Raw genomic sequence first — 15385 nt, forward strand, 5'->3', positions numbered from 1 at the left:
GTGTTTAAAAAGACAACTGATTTCAGAGAGTAAGTGTTAATAAGTGATTCAGGATAATTATTATTGTGGTATTCCCAATGGACCCAGGACTAGGAAGTCATCATTGGTACAAAATGCTATTCCATACCCCACTAAGATCATTTCCAAAGTACATACAGGTGACTTTGTGCTCCAGTTTTATACTGTTCAACAACTTCTCTGGCATATACTCCATCCTCAGTTTAGCCCTCTGCCAAACCACATAAATATTCACTTCCCATCTTGTGAAGAGACACAGTTTTGCCCAGTAGCTACTGATCTTTGTATTTACAGCATCCTTCCTGAGCACTTGCAGCCTAATTTGGAGGTTTACTTTCCTTTAAAGTTGTGATCCTGCTTGGAATCTTTACTCACACTCACACAGAGTGTGAATCAGAAGTCTGCCTCTTGTTTACAAGCAGACAATTCTGTAGTGTGTAAAACAGGGAGACTTCATGACCAAAAGCATTGGATTTACACTCTCAGGATGAATACAAGTTCTCTTCACTTACAAACCCACAAGGCTTTGATTGTTTTTAATGATCAGCCCATATCAATGAGACATTCATTCTTTAAAAAGTGGAAATTTTGCTTTTTAAAAATTAATCTACTCAAGCAAGAGACTCCTTACCTGGAGGGCTCAGGTTAGACCAGTCATGTCAGATCTCAGAAGCTAAGCATGGTCAGCCCTGCTTAGTACTTGGATGGGAGACCACCAAAAAGTCCAAGATTGCTGCAAAGAGGAAGGCAATGGCAAACCACCTCTGGATGTCTCTTGTCTTGAAATCCCTATAAGGTCACCGTAAGTTGACTACAACTTGACAGCAGTTTCCACCAGCAAGAGATTCCAGAAACCCATACCCTACGGTAACATGTTATCAACTGGCTATTGCTTAACCATGGTTAAAAGATTTGAGTTTGGCCTGTTTCCAGCATCTACTCCCAACATCAAGCTTGCCTAAGGTTTACATTGGCACCAACCTTAGCTACAGTTAACCATGTTCACCCGTAGCCATTGTTTGCTAAGCCAGTTTCAAACCTTGATGAAAAGCAAAAGCAGAGGTGTGCTACGTGACATGCAAGAGGCCTATTTTAGTTTTGGCTCTGCTGAAGCTGCACATGGAAAAAAACTTTTAATATTTTGTAGTCACATGACATGCAAATAGTATGAGATGCTGGATTCTCATTTCTTTTAACTGATGTTCCTTGAAAAATCTTTTGGGGTTGTGCAGTTAGAGATAGCTTTCACACATGCCCTTCCCCCAGAGATATTCTGGGAGAACATCATGCTAACTGCAATCTGGCTTTCCTTTCAACATCCAACTGTTATCAGCAAGAAAATAGGATGCAGTCTGGCATCTTCTAATTGTGACAGGATCCCACTGAGCCACATGCACACTATCTCCAACAAAAGAAAGGCAGGAAGCCACCATCTGAGAGGTCCCAAAGGAACATTTTTACTGAGTTTTACTTGTGATATTGTCGTTCAGTTCCTGCGGGAGTTTACAAAGCCAATTTTATGGCTAAAAAATGGAATAAATAAATAAAAAACAAAATGGGTTTTAAGCATTTTCTGTACAAATAAAATAAGTGAGACATGCAGCACATCTTACCCGATGTTCATTGATCAGCAGATCCCGGGCAGCATTAAAGATCAATGTGTGCAAATGCTTGGAATAGAAGACCAAGGTGTAGTCATAATCAAACCCATAGATTTCAATGTCTGAGAGACTCATTTCATTGTTGGAAAAGATTGCATCTGGATTCAGCAAGTTACTCATTATCGAAGGAACTAGTTCTGTGGAAGAAATCAAAAATTCCAGGCTTTACTAGAAGAACAGTGTATTTATTTAATGCATTCCAAAATCAGATACTGTGGCAAGAAACTGTAAGTGCATGATGTTTTTACACTGGTAGAGCGAAGCTGGTCTCGAACAATCTGCTTCAGAGTCTGCCAGAGAGTCTCTTACTCTTCCAAGGAACTTAAGCATACATGGTTCCCTTCTCTCCCTATTTTATTTGCACAACAACCCTGTCATGTGTCATTCTCACTGAGAAACAGTGACTGGCCCATGGTCATTTTGTGAGTTTCACAGCTGAGTGGGGGATTTCAATCTCAGAATTTCTAGTTGCACATCCATAGAGTCTGTGCCAAGTTTCCTAAAGGAAGAGGATTATATAAAGAGGATTATAATGCTGTAGACGTAGGCTGCTTCCACACACGTTGGGTAATCCACTTTCAATACTCTAGTGAAGATTTGAAACTGATTTTCCATGTGTGGAACAAAAAATCCACTTCTAAAGGATTACGAAAGTGCATTGAAAGTGCATTATTCAACATGTGTGGAAATGGCCGTAGTTTACCTCGATTCCAGTAAGGCTTTTGATAAGGTTCCACATAATATCCTTGTTGACAAGTTGGTAAAATGTGGTTTGCATCCTATTATTGTTAGGTGGATCTGTAATTGGTTGACGGATCACATCCAAAAAGTGCTTGTTAATGGTTCCTTATCCTCTTGGAGAAGAGTGATAAGTAGAGCGCTTCATGGATCGGTCCTGGGACCTGTTCTGTTCAACATTTTTATAAATGATTTGGATGAAGGAATAGAGGGAATGCTTCGCAAATTTGCAGATGATACTAATTTGGGAGGGATAGCAAATATGGCAGAAGATAGTTAGGACATAGGATGATCTTGACAGGCTGGAAAACTGGGCTAAAACAAATAAAATGAATTTCAACAGAGAAGTTCTGCATTTAGGTAGGAAAAATCAAATGCATAATTATAAGATGGGAGAGACTTGTTCTGGCAGTAGTCTGTGCGAAAAGGATCTAGGGGTCTTAGTAGACCATACACTGAACATGAGTCAGCACTGTGATGTGGTAGCTAAAAAGGCAAATGCGATTTTGGGCTGTATCAAAGAAGTATAGTATCCAGATCACGCAAAGTGATGATATCACTTACTCTGCTCTGCTTAGACCTCATCTGTGTCTGTGTTCAGTTTTAGGTACCATAATTTCAGAAGAATACAGACAAGCTGGAACATGTCCAGAGGAGGGCAATGAAGATGGTGAGGAGTCTGGAGACCAAGTCCTTTGAGGAAAGGCTGAAGGAGCTGGGTATGTTTAGCTTGGAGAGGAGACAACTGAGCGGTGATATAACCATCTTCAAGTACTTGAAGGGCTGCCAAGAGGACAGTGCAGAGTTGTTTTCTACTGCCCCAGAAGGTCAGACCAGAACCAGTGGGTTGAAATTAAATCAAAAGAGTTTTTAGCTAAACATTAGGAAGAACTTCCTGACAGTTAGAAGAGTCCCTCAGCGGAACAGGCTTCTCCTGGTGGGTTCTCCTTCAGAGGTTTTAAAGCAGAGGCTAGATGGCCACCTGCAAATCCTGGTAGATCATGAGAGGGAGGGCAGGAAGGGTTACACCAATGTTTAGTTCTCATGGCCCCCTCTTACATGCACAGAGTAAGGCCAATCACCACCTTGGGGTCAGGGAGCAATTTTCCCCAGGCCAGTTTGGATAGGGATCCTGATGGAGTTTTGCCATCTTCTGGGATTGGAGTAAGGGTCACTGGATGTGTGTGGGGGGGGAGTATTTTTGAATTTCTTGTACTGTGCAAGGGGTGGACTAGATGACCCTAGAGGCACCTTCCAGCCCTATGATTCTAGGATTCTATGAAATGCAATACATAAAACAGATAAGTTCAGTTTCTGCCAAACAGAAGATGGAAGGCGTAAGTTGTTGCCACCTATAGAGCCACTGCAGTGGATAAAGTGGAGGACTTCAAGACCAGGGTTCAAATCCCCCATTCTATGGAGCTTAGTGATTATTAGTGTTATTACTATCTCTATCAGTCTAACCTATGCCACAAAGTTTACCCATTTTATCTTTACAACAACCTGATGAAGGCTGCCCTGGACTTTTGGAGAAGGGGGAGAGAGATACAAAAGTGGGAGGAGAAATAAAACACTTCTAACTCTGTAGATATCCAAAGCAAGGGTGAAGATGGAACCACTGGCTGTAGTTCATAAGTTGCTTGCTAATCAGACAAGTTTTATAACATCCTTTTGTTTCAAGTAGATTGCTACAAGACAAATGGTTGGTGGGCATAGCATGTTTCTAGTTATCACAACTGCCATGACCAGGTCAAACAAATGCCAAATTCTGTAAGATGGCAAAATGTTACAGATCAGAGACAAGGTTTTCTCCAGATGTTCCTTAGATAAGTTTATCATCAGCTCAACATCTTGTCATAGGTTTATATTAGCACAATGGTTCAAGAGTTAAATCAAGGAATTCCCACATCTTGGTCCAGTTCCAGGCTGATTAGAAGAATGTGAAACTATTTCACATTTCTAATATGTATTATCTGTTATTGTATGTTTTTATTCTGCTCTCACTGCATTATATTTAGCATGTCATGTTTAATACTTATTTTGCCTTGTTTCAGATTACTGTGCAATCTCAGTCCTATTACATTGTTTATTAGATGTCTCATCATCATATTGATTGTATGACTTGTATTCTCAGTGAGAAATGGGGAGTATAAATGACAAATACATTTTAAAAAATTCTAAAGCCACTGTTTTTGTTTCTCCTAACTAGGAATTTGGTTTAACATCCATCCTTCCCTATCTCCTTCCCCTTTTAATTTCTTCACTGTTTTTCAGAATAATCTGTGTGCTGATTGAAAGGATTGCTAACTCTGTTTTCAGCATGAGGATAATTTAAATTCAGTTTTGAGATAAACCATAAACTTATCAACACATGAAGTTACCTTAAACAGAGTCAGGCCTTTGTTCTGTTTAGCTCAGTATTACCTAACCTTACTGGCAGAGGTTCTCTGGGGTCTCAGAAAGAGAAAAATCTTTAACACCTGTTAATTATGATTATCCCTTAGCCTGATATGCCCGGAACGGAATCTGGGACTTCTGCAGGCAAAGTATTTTTTTTATTTAACAAGATTTATATCCCGCCTTTCGGCCTTCATGAGGGCCACTAAGGCAGCTAACAAGTTAAAATAACATTAAAATAAACCATAATGCATCATTAAAACAGTTAAAAGCCAGAGCTTTAAAAACATAGAAAAACATAAAACAATTAAAACATTTAATATAATTAAAACATTGGGCATGAAGGAGGGATCATTGAGAATACGGCAAACAAAAAAAGGCTTCATCTACTAGCAGAAGATAGCAACAGAAGGGGTGGCCGTTTAAAGTCATTACCTAATGAAGCATATGGAAGAAATATTTATATTGTACACACACACACACACACCTACGGAGAGAGGGTTTACCCAAAAGGAAAACATTAAATGTAAATCTTCCATTTCATAAAAAGGTTACATACAAAAAGTTTTTATTACTATACATAACATTTCAGAGAATATAAGAAGCCCTCTTCTTTTTCTTATGGTATATGTTGGGCGAAACCCTAGTCTTCCATTCAGGTAAACAGGATATACATTTCTTTAAAAGCAGAACATGCAGAGTAGAACCATGCAGCACTTCACCATCTGAAAAATAATGTGTACCAGAGAAGAAGTGTTTTAAAACAGCTGCTGAAAAGCCCAGGAACATTATGCATCTGCCTCACTTCGTCAAAGAACAAGATGTGTACTTCTGGCTGCAAATGAAGTGCCAAGTTTGACAGAGAGCTTAACATACCTAAAGTCAAGTTAAAGCTATAAGCAGAGCAGCTAACCTGAAAAAATGTATAAAATCCTTCTTAGACAGCTCAGGCAGCAAAAGTTTACGAATTCTTTCTCCTGCATCTTAATTCATTTAAATTCTTTGTGTTGAAATGACGCAAGTGGCAAGCAGCCAGGCAACGAATAAGGGGGAAATCTAAAATATCTACAGCAGGTTAAGCTGTTAAAAACATTCCTTTTCTTTGCTGCCTCAGCCCCTAGCAAGAGGATATGAGCAGATTTCTCTCTTTTTCAGGAGCCAATCCTGAAATAAACTTTATCAGCCTTAGGACAGCCTTTAAGTCCACTGTCTAAATGCACACAGTCACTATTGTGGGGCTCAAGCATACTGGAAGGTACACTTTCTGGCCAGCATAATGTAGTGGTTAGACTGTCAGACTAGTATCTGGGAGATCTGGGTTCGAATCCCCAGTCTGCCATAGAAGCTCACTGTGTTACCTTGGGCCAGATACACAGCCTAACCTACCTCGCAAGGTTGTTGTGAAGATAAAATAGAGGAGAATGATATAAGCCGGTTTGGGTACCCACTGGGGAGAAAGGCAGGGTATTGATTACATAAATAATCTAAAATATTAGTCTACAATTATACTTATCTGTCACTAATGGGTCCTAGACCATGTCTGACCACCCCTCTCTAGCCACAGAATACCACATGCCTGCCCTCTCCCCAGCTGCTAAACTAGCAGCACTAGAGGGAAGATTCTTATCACAAGACTTCTGGTAATCTGCTAAAACATGGAGATGAAACCCAAGTTCATTATCCCTACCTCAAAGTGCCCTCCAGAGTAGTGTTGCCCAATAGGAATGTGTGAGGAAAGATTATAGGTAGACATCCAGTCTCAAAGCAGAACCAAAACCATCTGATACCTTTTCATTAGGACTAGCCAAAATGACAAAAAACACTGCACCATTTGGGCTGGTCCTCACAAAAGGTATGTGACTAAACACATTTTCATAGGCTCTGTTATTTCACATATTTCCTGTCTGATTGTTTTCACAGAAGTCAGGTTCCTAAGTCCTAACCTGATTCTTGGTGAATTCTGGCATAAATTAAGCTCTGCATCTCTCCTATACACAAGTGCAGACTCTTAACCCCATTCTGCCTGCTGCATAAATTTTTGGCACTACACAGGCCACTCTGATTCTTGTGCTATCCAAGTTGCCAATAAATTATACCATCGCCTAGTCCTTTATGATAACTGAGAGAATGGGCCTGCATTGCAGGAAGTTTTTAAGCCTGGCATGGACTACATATTGAGAAAAACCATTAAACCAAACAAACCACAACAGAGGCTATATTGGAAAAGGACCCCAGCTCAGTGGTACAGACTATGCTTTGCATACAGGTTCAATCTGTGGTGTCTCTGGTGATTTCAGGTTACTGGTGCTAGGAAGACCTGTCTGCCTGAGGCCCTGAAAGCCTGCTGGTTATACTGAGCTGGGTGAACAAAACAACTGATTGGAGTTCAACTTCACGGTTGTATCTTTGGATTACTTTGTACCTCATTATGTATGAAGCAATCTTAGGGGAGTGCCTTCCTAAATCAGTTTGCATGGGCGGGGGGGGGGGGGGAAGGTGATGGGCAAAGGGACAGAGACAGGCTTAAATGACACAGCATTTCCTCTGCATCAATTGCATCTCCAACTATAGGACAGCTTTGCACTAACCATATAACTGGCAGATTGATAACAACTGACAAGAGTTTTGGAAATAATACATTTCAAAACATGCAAAAGGGCACTGATGTTTAGCTTCACAACTGCTTTACTGTTTTGGTTGTTATATAATAACAAAGTTACAGGAATACAGTTTCAGCTGTCTTACTCCAGTACCCCAGGCTATTTTACCAGCAAGAAGGAAACTCCACTAGCATGTCAGTGTTACAGAACAGAAGTTAGTTGGAATTTACTTTTGACTTAAGTGTTCTGTTCCATGACACTTAGAAGAAAAATAAGCAGCAGCAGGCCAAACATGATGCACAAGAAAACAATGACTTAATTGTGCATTTCGGTTTTCTTGTGGAAATGCCACATCAACACATTTCCAAAACTAGGTAAGAGTATTTTTTCCTTCACATAGTTGTATTGCATTAGAGTGTTTTCCTTTCAAAGATGGTTTAATTAAAACTTTATTGCACTTCTTGGAAAGGCAGTTATTAGAATGATTCACAATTGCTTAAAACAAATTAAAGAGCTGCAGCCTAGAATAATGAGTTTCCAATATTAATTCAGCATTTAACTGGCTAATTGTTTTACTAGATGGAATGTTCCGCTGTTCCCAAGAGATCAGAGCACCAAAGCAAATGATTATAAACAGAGAATGCAAAAGGCTGGCTGAAGACAAAACTCATATTAAATTAAGAAATATCAAGTCTGCTTTGAAGTCTTCATGAATATATAACCTGTCTGAAAAGAATAGTGGCCTCAAAGTAAGTAACATTTATAATCCAATTTACCTTGGGTTTAGGTTGATCTTTATAAAGAAAATGATAAAGCAACAGAGATTATGTATGATTCTAACAAGTGTAAGTTAATATATATCTGCATACATCTGTAAGTATTTAGCAACTTGTCAGCTTGTCTTGCTAACATGACATTAAATGCACTGAACCTAGGTCAATGAAAACCTGAATGATTTGAACCTAGAAATCTGGAGAAGAGAATGCCAGACTAAACAGACTTCGGGTCTGATCCGGTAGGGCTGATCTTATGCTCCTAATAAATTCATGCCAACTGCCAGCTATAAACGAGCACCAACCCAAACAGTGTTGTCTTTTTGACTTCTGCATTTCAAGCTCTCTTGCATTAGTTATCTTCAAGAGAAGTACAAATGCTTGACCTACAAAGAGGTCTTGCAACAGGACATCCCCATCTCCTCTCCTCCCCATAAACTCACATCCCAAAAACCTGCATCTCACTTTTCAGTCTCATGGGCAACTTCCTATCACAAATCATTCTGCCAATTTCGCCCACTAAGGTGATGCCTTTCTATATTCCACCCAAGGAGAATTGATTCAGAATAATTTAGTGACTACAGATTTAAAATTGTTTATTTTATGTAGAGATATTTCACATAATATGAACTCTACAATTATCTGCAATACCTAACACATAAATAAGATGAGGCTGGTTCAAACATAAGTCTCTTCTCTATTCTAGTTTAATGGATCCCATCACTATGCTTCTACCAGTTCTAGATTCCCCATCACATGCTTGCACACGCACACACAAACATGTCACACCTCCACAACAACCAGTTACAAAACAGAACATGAAGTTCTCTTTCAACAGCTACTATTCAAGGGAGCGCCTTCTCCCATATGGTCCCTTGGTAGTGGTGTCATTTAACATCAAATTAGTAACTACTGCTGAGAGCAGAACCACAAGTGACAAAAGGCACAGGTTGGACACTTGTCAGCTTCCCTCAAGTGTTGATGGGAAATGTAGGCATCCTAGTCTTGCAGCTTGGCTCTCTGACTGCTGTCCAATGGACTTTTCAACTGTCACTTGTCCAACATTCCGCCAAGCTGCCTACATTTCCCGCCAAAACTTGAGGGAAGCTGACAAGTGTCCAACCTGTGTCAGGCGTCACTTGTGGTTCCGCTCTGAGTCACATTCTCTGTTGTGACCCAATGATTCAGCCAGCTGCAAGCAGAGATGTGTAGGATTCAGGATTTTACTGTCTTTTAGGTGGCCTTAAAGATGATTCCGTTTATTCAAGCCTTTTACACTGGCTGGCTAGTTATGGCTTGTTAACTATTAGTTTTGTTCTTGCTCAGAATTGTGGTATTTATACCGTTTTCTCATGTTTTGCAACTTTCAGGTGCTTCTGTAGAAAAGAGTTTATAAATTTTAACAACACAACCCTATTTGCCCTAATGGCATCTAATTTCCAAAGCAATTAAATACTGGTGAATATTCTAAAGATTTAAGTTGGAATTTTAAAAATGCTCATAAGCAACTTAAAGAACAAAGGTGAGAGGGCACATAGAGACTGATTTGGTGGTGCAAAAAAAAATAATCACAAGAGACTTTGACATATAGGATCATTCCACAGATGAATGCTCATTGCTTGACTACAACAAGAACTGTGGACTTACATATTCATGAGAATTCACACATTCAGCAAGAACTCCAGTTTTGAGCAATCAAGTGATACATCCACATGTGCAAATAGGCCAGTAGAGGGAGACTCACAGTAGCCATTTGTCAACTGGACATTCTGGAAGGGTTAGAGGGGGAACATCCATATGCTAGTGATCTGATCTGCAATGTTCCAGTTCTAGTGTGTCTGTTCTTCATTTTCACAGTCACAGCCACCTTAAAATAGCAGGGTTTAGGGACGGGGCAATCTCCTGGCCATCACCAGCCTTAACCCAGAATCCAAAGCAGCCAATCCATCCTCTCTCTCCTTTAAGAAGCCTACAGCAATAAATACTTGCCTTATAGAGATGCCCAAATTCTCACAAGAGTTCTTTTTGCTGCAAGAACTCAGTCATCATTTTGGTTGCCTAAGCAGCCATGGCAATCAGAAGGGTTGCCAGGGCAACCCAAATGATGGCTGGAATCTTAGAAAGAAAGGTTTCACAAGCCTGCCACACTTTTTTTTTTTAACTGAGAGAAAGAAGGTAAGGAGGATTATCCACTCTGGCTCTCAGGATTGGCCTCAGGCCGCAAAATAACTAGGATGAGCACTCCCATTTAAAACAGAATCTCCTTTTAAAGTACCACACATGAAACATCAAAGTTGGAGATGTCTCTTCCCATCCAGTGGCACACAATCTCAACCAGACACCCTACGTTTCAACAGGATGACATGCACAAGATTGTATCAAAGAAGAACTTGGCCGATAGATTAAATGTTTTAAAGCCTGAATCTTTCTTACCATCCTCTTTCCCCCAGTACTCTACAACTTGGATTTCCCAAGTCAGAGGCTCTGCCTAAAAAGAGAGTAGTATTTGTCCCTATTCCAAACATTCCATCCAGGATAAATGTTCAAGAATCAACTAATGTAATAATGTGGCAGATGATGGTCTCTTGTCAGTGCAACAGTCTTGTTTCTATCAATGATATATTTTTTAAAGGTGAGAAGAATTCTGTATCCCCCCTGGCCTATTCACCTTCTCTGATGAGGAATATTGGCATAGGATTCTGGTGCCCCCCAATGCTGATTGCTGACCCAAACAAGCCATATCAAAATCCTACTCAACACACATCAGCTTTGACAGGTATGGAGACCATAGACTTCACCACTACGTTACCTTACATATTACTTGTTGCTTTAAATGTGTACTCCTATATACAACCTGTGCTTCATGTTGTCTAATGTCAGTCCTAGAATTGATCATGTTCCATTTCAGCAATTCTTCAGCTCTGTATTGGATCCTTACTAATGCTATGTCTTTGTAAACTTGTATTTTATTTATCCTATGGCATTGTCTATGGAAATGTCCTGACACTGTATGGAAATGTTCTTGACACTGATTGTACTAATCTCACACTATGTAATCTGCCTTGAGTCTCAGTGAGAAAAGCAGACTATAAATAAAATAAATAATAAATAAACAAAATAAATAGTTTGAGGCAGGGTGCTGATTTCTGGTTTTGCACTCATATACTGAACCAGAAGTATAGGAAAATCATAGATGTGCACCAATTCTGATCTAGAAGTGCAGAATAGTTCAGGTGGGTAGCCATGTTGGTCTGCAGTAGAACAGCAGGATTTGAGTCTCATGGTATGTTGCAGACCAACAAGATTTGTAGAGTGTAAGCTTTCAAGTCAGAGCACCCTCCTTCAGCACCTGAAGTATCTGTTCAAGTGCAGAATAGTTACTGTGAATTCAAACAAGTCAATCGTCACATGTTTAATCTCAGTGACAATTATTGATCATGTCCACATTCTAAACACATTACTATTCAAGGCTATTTCAGACACTGAAAAGGCAAGTTTGCCAGCAAGCATATCCACAGCAAGAGCCATAACCAATACCACTACCCCAATATATCAATTTTTCAGTGTTTTTGTTATAATAATACTTTCCAGGTATAAACTTTTTCTATACATAAAAGATGAAGCAGCTGTCAGTTTCCAGACACGCATATTGTCCTCTCAACAGCCTCTCTTTACATAAGAATTGTTCTTTGAAAGCTTTACATGCTTTTCAATTTTCACAAGAGATGAGCACTCCCCATATGCCATCCTAGGTGGGACTATTTCACTTTCTATACCACCCACTCAAATCATCTGTCATTGTCACACTTCTAAACAGAACTTGAATTTGTTTAAGCAGTGCCTCATGGAACAAGAGGTGAGGAGCTTGACACACAGATATTCAATGATACTCCATGGGATTTGGGCCCAGTGGCATCTCAGAGACCAACAAGATTTTCAGGGTATACAGACTCAGAGTGTCAGATACTCTGACTCTCAAAAGCTTATACCCTGAAACTCTTGCTAGTCTCTAAGATGCCACTGGACCCAAATCCTACTTTTCTACTGCAGACCAACACAGCAACCTACCTGAAGCTATCTTCAATGGTACTCAGTGTCACAAAAGTCGTATAGCTTATTTTTCACGTTAACATCCTTCTACCACAGATCTTAAAGCAGCTTGCACGGGATGACTGCATTCTGTTATCACAGCAGACAAGTCAGGCTGGAGAGATGTTGTCAAGGTCACAAGTCAGTTTCACAGGGATGCTAACCTATAGTCGACTATTAAGCATTTCTGAGAGCTTGAAGATTTCCTTTGTACCAACTTTATGAACTGCCTTTTACCAACATTAGCCAAGGCATCACAAAACAGGGATCACAAGCTTGTGCTTTTTCCAGAATGCTTCATCAGACTGAATGTTACACATTGTCTAAGGGGTGTCTAATGAATGAAGTTCATATTTCAAAAGGACAAACTCAATATTTTATTATCATCAGTTAGGGACTTATAAAAAAGTTATCGCACAACAGTCTGGGGGAACTTCCCCTCCTAGTGTACCGACACGATGCATTCGGGAGCCAGTGCTTGTGAAAGTGCCCGAAAGGAGGAGATAGCAAAGAAAAGACAACTTCTCCCCTTGCAAACTTTGGGCAAGAGGGGCTTCTTTCTGCCTGCAGACTCCAAGCTACTGGGAAGCCAGAAGGTGCCAAGGGCGACCTTGCACGAGAAGGGAGGCGACGAGCGCAGGCGCCAAAGCGCCTCTCCTCACCAGTATCTGTACCTCTCCTCCCTGTACCTGAAGAAGGGAGCTCCGATTCTCGAAAGCTCCTTCCCTGGAAATCGTGAGGGTCTCTGAGGTGCAACTGGACCCAAACCCTACTGTCCTGCCGCAGACCAGCCTGGCGACCCACCTGAACCCACCGCCTCACCTGACATCCCGCCCTCACCTTTAGTCACTTTTTTGGCCTCATTGTAGCGCGTCCACAGGTAGCTCTTCATATCCGCGGGCGGGGCCGAGGGCTGAGGCGGCGGGGCCAGCGTGCAATAGGCACCCGTCTTCAGGATGCAGCAGGAGCAGAGCCCGGAGGCAGGAGCAGCCGCCGCCCGCACCACACTCGCCTTCCCCGCTGCCTGCAGCAGGACCCGCGTGGCAGCTGCGCCTGCCATGACCGGCGCCCGGCAGAATTCCCTTCCAGCGACGCCTTGGAAGCAGAAGCAGCAGCGCGCGCTCCGCCGCCTGCCCTCTTTGGCTGTGCCGCGGCCGCCGCCGGCTGAAGTCACTTCCTCAAGCCACGCCCCCCCGCGCTCTCTAGACGGGGGCGGGCCCGGGTGCGTGTCTGGGCGGAAGCCCCGCCCACATATCCCCCAGAGGGCAGAAATGTCCCCCTGCCTGGTTGCCAGCTCCCAGTTGGGAAATGCCTGGAGATTTGAGTGTGGAGCCCGAGGAGAGCAGAGACCTCAGCAGGGACGTGGCGCCTTCGAGTCCACCTTGCAAAACAGCCATTTTCTCCAGGGAACTGATCTCTGTAGCCTGGAGATCAGTTGTAATTCCGGGATATGTCCAGCCACCCCCTAGAGGTTGGTAACTCTAGGGGTAGGAGCTGCACCCACCCTTCTTCGCCCATCCCTGGCCGCTCCCCACCCGCCCTTTGCGTTGGCTTAGTTAGACCCCAAGCGATGGTGTTCAGAACGCGCCGCGGCCGGAGGGCACGAGCAGAAAAGCAGCGTTTCGGAGGCAATAACGAAACAGGATGGGAAGACACGCGGCGGGCAGGCTGATGCAATCTGGCCCGCTTAAACTGGGTGTCTGCACCGTTGCAGAGGGCGTAGGCATCCAGAAGGGGAAACGCGCCGTCCTGCTGAACTACGCCTCTGCATCTGAAGGAGGAGGCTCGGACTTTCGGAAGCTGGTGCCCCGAGATATCTTGGGGGTCTCGCAGGTGCCGCTGCACTCAAATCCCGCAGCTCTGTGAGGGTTGCCGTGGCTCGAGCCCCGCTTCTCCGTGCATTGAGGTGGCCCAGGCTTACAGAGCAACCCTACGCAGAGTTCACCCGGGCTAAGCCTCTTGGGGTCAGCGGGTTTAGACTGGCGAAACTCTGCACGAGCCTGGAGGGAGCAGTGGGGGGTTGTGATGCCTTTGTAGTACTCGCTTTATTCAGAAGCACACAACGTCGGAGTAACAGAGGAGATTATATACTGGGAGGAGGCAGCATTATATCTGCTGAGGCATTTGGGTCTGCTCTTTGCAGGCCTTAGCAACCGATCACCTTTCCACTAGCGCTTTCCATTTGGAAACTCCATTCCGACAAAGCTTGGGAAAGAAATCAATGGTTTCAAACAGTCTTTCTCTGAGTCTTATTTCAGTGGGTCGGAAGAAGGGCTCCTTCAAAGCCTAACATTCTGCATCTCTCTGTCAACTGATAACTCTAGCGTCACCCTCTCTGGTTCAAAGGGCACAAGATCATAGACTTTCCTCTACCTTCAAACTACCTTTTAGGTGTACAAGGTCCCAGTTTGAGAGGGGATGCATTTCCACCCCATACCATTTACCTATGAAAGACACAGAGAGAGAAGATAAAGTGCCCCTCCATCAGAAGTTTTTCTGTCTGCGATAACTGTATGCACATACAGAGAGCTCAGAATCCTCTGCTGCTCCGAGCACTGAGGGACACCTGGAGACCCTGTGCAGTATTTCAGAACATGCTGCGTCACCCCTTTCAAATTGCCTGTGACACTGAACACAAGAAGCTACCTTATACTGAATCACATGGCCTATTACAGTTAGCATTGTCTACTCTGACCGGCAGCCATTCTCCAAAGGTCTCAGAGAGAGGGTGTTCACATGACCCACTACTTAATCCTTCTTAAGGAGAGGCCAGGGGTTGCTGCTGGGACCTTTCTACATGCAGGGCAGATGCTCTACCACTGACCCATGATCCCTTCCCTAATATTCTGGAGACCCCAAACACATTGCCAGCCCAGGTTACCATGAACTACTATAAAATCTAGCTAGTTCTCTCTCATGGGCAGATAAAAATCAAAGTATTTCCATAAGAAAGAGAAAATAGAACTGATACACACAGACAAACATCCCAGAGGCTACACAGCTCTACTAACTGGACATGTTTACAGTCAATGTCAGCCAACGGTATATCATAATAGGAGAACCAGTAAGATGTAGTGGTTAGAATGTTGGACTGGGATCTGGAGGTTGC

The 15385-nt window shown here is 42.5% G+C and overlaps 1 protein-coding gene across 2 annotated transcripts in view; it reads right to left on the reverse strand.

The window, feature by feature from the left end:
* The window catches only part of NT5DC3 (5'-nucleotidase domain containing 3), a 46376-nt gene extending 32977 nt beyond the window's left edge, over window positions 1-13399 (reverse strand). For both annotated transcript variants that reach the window (XM_054988846.1, XM_054988845.1), the window contains exons 1-2: window positions 13117-13399; window positions 1632-1816 (exon numbers count right to left, since the gene is read on the reverse strand). In XM_054988846.1, the coding sequence (XP_054844821.1) occupies window positions 1632-1816; window positions 13117-13336 (405 nt within the window). In that variant the 5' untranslated portion in view covers window positions 13337-13399. The remainder of the gene's footprint in view (window positions 1-1631; window positions 1817-13116) is intronic.
* Window positions 13400-15385: the final 1986 nt, after the last annotated feature.

This window comes from Eublepharis macularius, chromosome 9 (assembly GCF_028583425.1).
Source record: "Eublepharis macularius isolate TG4126 chromosome 9, MPM_Emac_v1.0, whole genome shotgun sequence".
Taxonomy (NCBI): Eukaryota; Metazoa; Chordata; class Lepidosauria; order Squamata; family Eublepharidae; genus Eublepharis; species Eublepharis macularius.